Source organism: Medicago truncatula, chromosome 2 (assembly GCF_003473485.1).
Source record: "Medicago truncatula cultivar Jemalong A17 chromosome 2, MtrunA17r5.0-ANR, whole genome shotgun sequence".
NCBI lineage: Eukaryota > Viridiplantae > Streptophyta > Magnoliopsida > Fabales > Fabaceae > Medicago > Medicago truncatula.
Window position 1 is genome coordinate 38,907,645 of NC_053043.1, and position 9,373 is coordinate 38,917,017.

Below are 9,373 nucleotides of genomic sequence, written 5' to 3' on the forward strand. Positions count from 1 at the left end.
TGGGAATTTTCTGAGGTCAAAACTCAAAAACTATAACTTAATCTAATAGTAAAAAATTACTTACAACTGCTGCTAAGCATTCAAAGCTATAAAAAAAAAAAAAACAATATAGTTTAATCTAAAGAGCCCTTAGTCTTAACTATTAACTCTATCAGAGAACAAAGACACAATTTCTCAAATTTACAGTGAAGAGGGGCATCCTTTGCAGGGTCCATAGGAACTAGCACACCATCTCTGAATACAAATTTCAAATCAAGCTTCACTGCTTCATTCACGACCGCGTCTTTGCTTACACTTGTATCTTGACTAGCCGAGTGAGAAATGCATTCTGCCGACACAACATCCTTGCCTCGGTTTTCAGTGTTACATGTTATTGAATTGAAACATTTAAAAGATGTTTTGTTACTAGATAAATCGGTGAAATCTTCTGCCATGTAACATTTTCTGACTGCTGAAATAAGATCCACAGATAATAAAGAAACAGCATCATGGACATCTTCTATTGTCCAATGGCTTCTATTTGATCCCCACTCGCGAACAAGTACTTTCTGGGTCAAATTATAGAGACTGTGGAGGCAATGAGGGCAACATTGATACAAGCAAACAAACCCGGATTCAGCTGGACCCTTGTCCTTGCTTGAAGAGGCGTTGATATCTATAGTATTCTCATGTTTATCAGATTCAACATCACCTGACTTACCAATCTCAACACTCTCTTGTTCAAAGGTTGTGTGAAATCCATTTTCAGAAACGACCGCGGAGCGAGTGCATGTGGATTTATTCAAGTCTTTCGGCATTCCAAGTTCTTCATCTGCAGCTTCGTAATTTTCAGCAGTTACTGATTCAGATAATACTCCATTCTCCTGATTCAAGGATGGATGTGGAGGTTGGTTTGCAAGACAAGAGTCGTTAATATGCGTATCCGGACAAGGATGGTTAGGCTGAGATCCTTCAGAACATTCTTTTTGGCCATCACGATCGGTATTACCTAAATTATCATTTATGTCATTCAAGGAAAGACACTCTGTTGTTGCGGTAGGAACTCCCTTTGGACTTCTCTCCAGTGTCTCCAAATCATCACCATCAGCAGGAACAATCAAAGGGCAATCCTCACCTTCGGGTTGGTGACAGTCTTCACATGGGAGATGACTGTTTAAAGACCCGCCAGCTGCTGGTATAACCTTTGTTGCAAGCTCCGGAGAATCCTGATCAAGACTGAAATGGAAGGAATAACTGTTAGAGACCTAACCCGTACAAAAAGCTTAAAAACAATCTGTACATAAAGTCCTTTTTGAATAAACAGCTTATGAATAAGCTATTTTTATAACAAAAGATAAAATAAAAGTCATAATATTTTATTTGAGCTATAAACTGTTTTCATAAGCTATCCTAAAGAGCTTATAGAAATAAACTGAAAACAGCTTATGGACATGTCATAAGTTGTTTCTATAAACTCTTCCAAACAGTCTTGCAAATGCTTACGTTGGTAGATAAGCTCAAATAAGTCAATCTAAACAGATCCTAAAGGTAAAATAGAAATACCTAAGCAATGCATAAGCCCAGTTGTTGACCATATCTTCCAAATAAGCCACTTGTGATAAAATACGGAGATATTGATATCTGTTTCTCCCGGCTTGAATTTTCATATTTATCATCTCAGTTAAGATCTCGAGAACTTTCCTTACCTCAAAGGAAACTTCCCTAACTGATTTATAAACACCCTTGTATGCTGATAAACCAACAGCAACCAAGCCTCTAACTAAACCAGCACTTTCTTTGCTTTTAGTGCCACCAGAGCCACCGGTGCTTTTAGTCCCACCAGAGCTACCGCCAATTACCACCTTGTCTTGTGAATTGTTAGGACGAATTATACAGGAATTGAAAGGCCATCCCCTCCAAGGCCCACTCGCGTCAGCACAAGGACCTTCTTTGAGCTTTGAAGTAACCCAACAAAGTTCAGCAAAATGAGGGTATAGAAGAATTTGATAGCCAAATGTGGATATTGCCATTAAAAGATTCGACTTTCCCTTCACTGACCTACTGTTAGGTTGTGGAACTTTTGTCAAGGACTCGGGAAATTGAACTTCACCCTTCTCGTTGGCTGGTTCGTTTTCTTTTCCCTGAGTTACTTTATCTTTACAAACTTCAATTGATTCATAGGCTTTGTCCCTCTTCTGGGCACCCATGTGAGCATGAGATCTCTGATGAATCAACTGAACTCGTTGCTCAACTACAGTTCTTAGAAGCTCAATTGAAGATAGATAGATGGCCAAGTCATGATCAAAATTCCCATCTATCTGCAGAGAGAATTGAGGAACTGTTTGAACTAAAGGAGTTGACTGGGTGTCCTTAGTTTGATAACTCTTGAAGAATCCTGTTATCTTGTGAGGAAGTTCAGTATAGGGAACTTCTGCAGTAGCCTGATTCAAATGAAAAATAAAACATCAGGATCTTGTTAGAATTAATATTAGTATTAGGAATTGTAGCAATTATTTTCAGATTCATGTGCATAGTTAACCATGTATCTAAGGAAAGTTATACGTACACTTAGCAGTTTTGTTAATCTCCACCTAAATGTAAATTTTATGTTTATTTACTGCCAGCCAAAAGCTTATAAACAGAAGATCTGTGCACAAATAACTCAAGCATTCAGAAACTTCTATCATGAATTCTTAAGTGATCTGATACCCAGTACAAAAATATCATAAATGTTTAGTTGATATTAATAATTCGCCTACTAGGAAAAACAAAAGGATAATCGAGTTATCAATTTTACTGTATAGTCAATAGCGCACTATAACGCTGCAGCTGAGCAGTATGGCCCCGCGCCACTGCAGTACATGCAAGTGAAACAGTTTTGTGTAGCAGCCGCTACAGCTAAAATAGCAGCGGGTAATCGATATAGCATTGCACCTCATTATGAGATAAAAAATTCCAAACAAAATATGGTTAAATATGAAACTTTAGGGCATTTTGATTGGGCTATACACTAAAAAAATCAATAACAGTGTTTGGGCTTCTTTCTCAATTTTTCTTACGCGTGCTGTCATATTTTACTCTCTCGCTGGTCATTAATAGCTTGTTGAATTTTTACGTGTATAGAAAAAATTATCTGTTAAAAAATAATAAATTATATAAACTGTATAAAATTTTCAAAATTGCTATCATCTCATTATCTGCTGTCTCGCAATAGCGTTTTTAGGTTGGTTAGCTGCTGCACTCGTCCATCTGAGATTAATAACACTGCCATAAATATTAAAAGCAGCATCACACAATGTGAATAATGCCATTGGATTAATTTGTACTCTACATTAGAATTAATAAATAGCCGAGTCTGAAAATATAAAACATTTAAACTAAAAATGAAGGAGAAAAAAATCCAGGAATCAATTGTATGAATGTGTTTGCGTATTACAGACAAGATAAAGCGTTCATACCAGAATCATCACAGATGTGGATAAACCAATGGTCTCCACTTGCTCAATAAACGACATCCAGGCATAAGAAGCCTTTTTGTTGGCTTGGCATTTCGTAATCTCGGTCGAGTTTTTCCCAGTATTGATCCCATTTTCCTTCTCAACAATTTGGCTTGGTGTGAAAGAAGATTTGTCCGTCTCGGATGATAGATGATTTATTGAGCAGGAATCAGTCTTTTCAGCAATCTTCAAATCTTCCTCCACAGCCCACAAATCAATTCTTGGCATAAATATTACACAAGATTTCATGCTAGCACATTTCACTGCCACATAGAAACTAATGATTATCAGATCTGGATGTTACTACAGTTATGGTCTAGAAGTAACCTACATTTCACTGCATTTGAGATCAATATTTTTGCATATAGCAACAAAGTTGATTTTACTCTCACACTTGGCTTCTTTTAAGGTCTAGACACTATTTAAGAAAAAATGCATTTTTTTTGCAAACCAAAGCCAAAAGTTGATAAACAACGCTATATAGGTAAAAACTAGGAAAAAGTAACATACTTAATATTTGTGTGATCCCTTGCACAACATCTCCATGCCCTTCTTGTGAAATAGTTGCCATATCAATCTTTTGTACTTCAATATTTCCAATAAAGCAGTAAAGAAGGCATGAAGCAAGATGTCTCTGGCCAGATCGAGGATTTCCGTAAATCAATATTCGAAAACCTGATTTGTTAGTCATTCCAAACGACGTGTCTGGTAATCGTCCGTTAAACAGGCTACCATGGTTCTTTACGGAAGAATTCTCGTCAGCATGATCCACAATATCACAGAAACCAGAAAAACCATGGTCTGCGGATAAAATGCCAGAACCACTAAGACACTTACTTACCTCATAAGCAACGTTTGTTTCTTGAAGGAAATCATCAAGGTGCAACCACCAATGATCAATAGGCATTTCCTTTTTGCCTAGAGCAGAAACCATTACATTCTTAATCAATGCCACAGCACTAGATATTGGAAGTGGCAACCACAGACGTTCGTCAAGATAAAGAGATACAAGAATGGTGCACAACGGCCGCAATAAACAAGGAACAAGTTGGACAGGAAGAGGGGAGCATGATACATCATTTGCAGCATTTCCAGCTTCTCTTTGGGAGCACGGTGATGGGGAAGACAAAAAAGCGTCTACCCAATCCCTCTCCTCCACGGTAAAGGATGGAAGAGGAATATTCTTACAATCAGAAGAATGTCTTTTTTCAGCTACAGATAGCACCTCTTGCAAAGGGAAATTCCTCTTCAGCGCATTCATGGCCGCTTGGGTACAGAGAGCTTGGAGATCGGCACCAGCAAAGCCAGAAGTTTTTTTTGCAATCCACCCAAGCAAGGATCCACCAATTGGTTTTGGCCACTTCTGTGTGTGAAGTGAGAGAATGGAAGCTCTGTCTTCAGTTGATGGCAATGGAAAGTAAATTTCCCGATCAAATCTTCCAGGTCGCCTAAGCGCCGGGTCAACAGCATCAGGACGGTTTGTTGCACCTATGACCACCACTGAACCCCTGGATTTCAAACCATCCATAAGAGCAAGCAATGTTGACACAACAGAACTATGAGTCTGATCTTGCTGTCGAGTACGGGAGGGTGCCAGTCCATCGATCTCATCAAAGAATATTATGGAAGGTTGACATTTCTCAGCAACCTGAAATAATAGTCTTAGTTGACGCTCAGCATCACCAACATATTTCCCCAAGCAATCTGCACCTTTACGGGCAAAATATGCAATCCGTCTATCTCCACGGGCACATGCACCTATCAATGACCGGACCACTAAGGTTTTCCCTGTTCCGGGATAGCCGTGCAAAAGAACACCTCTTGGAGGTGTAAGCCCTAAATTGTCGAAAAAATTAGGATATAGCAGCGGAATAATAACAACTTCTTTCATACAACGGATGACATCATTAAGCCCAGCAACAGATTCCCATCCCTGAAATGAATTGTCACTGGCGGAAGAGTCTGAACCACCAATATACACTGGAGCTATTCTCAATACATCACGATGAAGCCTCTTGTTCTCACGTTTCAAAAATTCTTCATCCTCGCCACAATTTTCCAACCATTTCTCTTCTGCATCAATATCCTTTCTCGAAGCATCATTTGAACGCTTCTTCGTCTCCCACATCATTTTCCTAGCCCTCAACTTCTTTAACCGTGCTAAGTATTTATCACCACAAGGTTGGAAAAGGTGTCGATGATCTGTACAAGCTATAAGAAATTTGCGGTGATCAAAGATGCAACCATTTGCTCTAGCACAAGCCTGCAAAACACAGATCGGGTGCTATATCTAGTTAAAATTGGTAAAAAACAAAAATGATTTCCTTGCTTGTAAAAGCAAAGTAAGGAAGTTCATAATATTTGTAAATTCCATTTCGAAAGAAAGAATATGAAGCCAACCAAGTGATAAGTTTTAGGACAACGATCAACACGACAACCGATGGTTGCCCCTCTCCTCCCACAACGTGTGCACTTCAATGCTCTTCCTCGACAAAGTGCGGCCCTCACATTTTTTAAGCATCCCAAGCCAGCAAAATAAACCTGCAAGAGTTTGACAAAATGAATATCTACTTTGACATAAAAGTTGACTAAGCTTCAAATAGGCAGATTATTAGCACATGCCAGTTCTAAGCAACAAAATGATAGAAACTGGTACCAAACATAGGAATTTAATATTAATAGTAATAATCTGATCTTAATTGCAACAATATCTGGAAAGCTGTCTTAGAACAGAGGATGAGTTCTTTTACGATACAACAAATTAGGAAATAACACATATATTGCATGACAATTCCTATCCAAGAGTCTTTGTCTCTCTCCGGTGCCAACTTAGGTGGGCTAGTTTAGCTTCTTAAAAAAAAAGAGTCTTTGTCTCTCCAAATTAATAGTCTGCTGATTTTTCCTTCGGTTTTCCTATTAATCAAAATCTGCCCAATAACATAACTGTCTTCCTAAAACATAACAACTGTTGGTTGTTGCCAAATAACATGATAACTGCAGCCTAATAATATAATAATGATACTAATAAGAGGTCTAACCAAAAACTATTAAGCCAACATAGTTCTAATAACAAATGAGAAGAATATTTTGCTTCATAAGTTGACAATGTGCGTTGATCTCTATGGACAATATTAATTAAGTAAAATCCATTTATCCTATTAAAATTTTAAGAGTATATGTTCATTTGAAAACCGGTACGGATGAAAATATTGAAATGCCAAAGGATTGAATAAAAGAAGTCTTTGAAAAGTTCTAAAATATGCCACAGCTTCAAAATTAAAAGAATCTCTGGGTTCACTTCATGTCTAGTGTTTTATCTACATCCTAGGACAAGTACCGTAAAGTAAAAAGTTGACTTATTTTTATGCCATAACCAGGAAGATTGAGATGTATGTGATCAGCACAAATTCTACCTCTTTAACAAACAACAATTACCAGAGCAAGACTCTTACTACCAAACAGACACGGAGCATTAGTGTATTCAGTGTGTGTTTGATTTCATGCAAGAGAGACTCCAAAGTGATTTTATACACATATAATTGATTTTGACATGTTTGGATGATGTCAATTGAAATTGATTTTGCTTCTAAAATTGGTTATAACTTGAAGCTAGGATTTTTAAGCTTTTGATTCCAAACGTGATTTTCATAATCAAATATATTGTTCAACTCATTTTTACATGTATGTAACCACTTCACAGTCAACTCATTTTTATCTAAAATCAATTCACTCAAAATCAATTTTTAACATTCTAAAACCTGAAACACACTTAGTAGTAGGTCTTAACATGGCACTATGATCAGCAAGTCTGCATATTATAAAAACAAGAAGCAATTTAGCATGATCATTTTATAATGTCTTAGACTAACTTTCAAGCTCACATATGCAGAATTTACTGATGCAGACCAAGGTTCAAGAAACTTTTAATTTGAAATCACACCTCTGGACTCCATACAGCACAATTCTGATGCACCCATATTCCAGCAATACCATAACGATCATTAATAGGGCCCAAGAGACGCCCAAGCCAACCAGGTTCATCATCAAAACCATCCCAAGTTTCATAAGCGGGCTCCTCTGAAGCTGATGATCCGCTATAAGCTTCGTTCTCACTGTCACCGTTATCCTGAACTAACCTTTTTGGAGGCTTACCATCGCTCCCTCTTCCACACAAACCACACCGTCTTCCCTCTTTGATGCATCGGTACCCAGACTTATCATTTGATGCTTGTTTCAACTCATCCCTCTTCCCAACACTCTCATCTTTTGAGACATTTTCATCAATGCCAACCTCCTTATCAACAGCTCCTTCATTATCTGCTTGTTCCGTTGAAACTCCAGCAATTTCATCCACATTACTTGCATATATTCCTTCCTTCTCACTCTCTATCTTATCACCCTGTTCATCTAAAGATTCTACACGTTCCATCGGAGACGGTTCAACATCGCCACTACACTCCTCAGCTTGCAAATTGTCAGTTTCAATTCTCTCCTCGTTCCTTGTAGCAGCATTCTCATCCCTCGAATCTATTGGATTCTCATGAGCCAATTCAGTCTCTGGAAACGAAGCACTCCCCTCACCTGTGTCCAATACAACTACAAGCTCCACTTCTTGACTCTTACTCTCATCCAACCCCACTGGACACTCATTTTCCTCAAGCCTTTGATCACCCTTCGTCGCTTCAACTCTCCTCGTTCTCTTCTTCGACTTAAACTTCCTTCGGGTAAAATATTTAAACCCCTCTTTATTATCAACCTCCACAACCTCTATTTCCTCTTTCCCATCACCCTCCACAGCCTCCAATTCTTCCTTCCTATCATCCTCCACAACCTCCAATTCATCTTTCTTATCAACCTCCAACACCTCATCAAACAACTTCCTTTTCCTACCACTCAATTCCCTCTCCTCCTTCACTTCAAATTCCACGTTCTTACCCCTCGATCTTGACCTCAAACTCCAATTCCCACCACCAGAACCCCCACTTTCTCTCCCTACACCTTTATCACCCTCCACACTCTTCGGAACTACATCCTTTCCTAACTTCAACCGTTTCTTCTTCGGTGTGGGAGAGACATCAAGCAAAACCGGGGCACGCCTAGCCCGCGAGCTTCTCCTCACCCCTGAATCAGGGTTCAAATCATGACCCACATTACACTCACCGTGATTTCTAGTATACTCTTCCTCACAAATTGCATCCAATTTCTTATGTTTCTTCCGAATCCGTGACGAGGAAGGTGATGATCGCATCATAACAAACCAAAATGTATAAAAACTTCACCAAACAGCAATATAAATCAAAGTGAAAAATGATAAAAATTAAAACTTTTTCGCTATGTAGAAAACTATCAAATGGGTATTCGGTGATTGTGTTACTCGTTCAATTGGGTATTCAAATTCACTGTAATTGAGAGGAAAAATGGCGTGGTGGTTTCAATTGATGGTAAAAGGTGGAAAAAACGAAACCCTAGAAATTGATTGGGACAAGAATCATTGTCGGAGTTAAGGTTTGATTGAAGGGAAGTTATGTGTGTTTATTTTTTGTGTGTGAAGATTGCGTTTCTGGGTTCTGTGGTTCTATATGATGTTTTTCTTAACTGAAGTGTTTGATTTTTTTTTCTTCTCTTTGTTGTTGTGGTTACATAGAAACAAAAACTGAAGAAGGTTTTTGGTGTTGTATTTATATATATATATGTTTATGCTTATGATGGTTTCACGCGAAGAGTGGGTAACGTGATTTCACGCGATTGATGGTTTCGGCAGTTGAGTATAAGTTAAAAATTGTTTCAACTTCAATTTAAAATGAGAGTTTTGTGTTCACTCATTTGAAGTTAGAAGAAGAATTCATACTTCGTATGAGGTTGTACGATGATTCTCTTATGCAATTTGAAAGTCTAAT

The 9,373-nt window shown here is 38.2% G+C and overlaps 1 protein-coding gene across 1 annotated transcript; it reads right to left on the reverse strand.

Moving 5' to 3' along the window:
• On the reverse strand, positions 1-9,129 carry LOC25487297 (uncharacterized). Its single transcript, XM_013609186.3, has 6 exons — positions 7,417-9,129; positions 5,877-6,017; positions 3,987-5,739; positions 3,438-3,739; positions 1,543-2,420; positions 1-1,215 (listed from the first exon to the last, which is right to left on the reverse strand). The coding sequence occupies exons 1-6, from the start codon at positions 8,725-8,727 to the stop codon at positions 114-116; spliced, it is 5,487 nt and encodes a 1,828-aa protein (XP_013464640.1). The 5' UTR covers positions 8,728-9,129; the 3' UTR covers positions 1-113.
• Between the last annotated feature and the right edge of the window lie 244 nt (positions 9,130-9,373).

Bases quoted from the DNA above. Each gene is read 5' to 3' on its own strand.
- LOC25487297 (XM_013609186.3), bottom strand. From the start codon at position 8,727: ATGATGCGATCATCACCTTCCTCGTCACGGATTCGGAAGAAACATAAG. The intron at 3,740-3,986 runs GTATGTTACTTT...TCTATGTGGCAG, and splicing joins AGGGATCACACAAATATTAA to TGAAATGTGCTAGCATGAAA. The intron at 1,216-1,542 runs GTATTTCTATTT...CTTCCATTTCAG, and splicing joins TGGGCTTATGCATTGCTTAG to TCTTGATCAGGATTCTCCGG.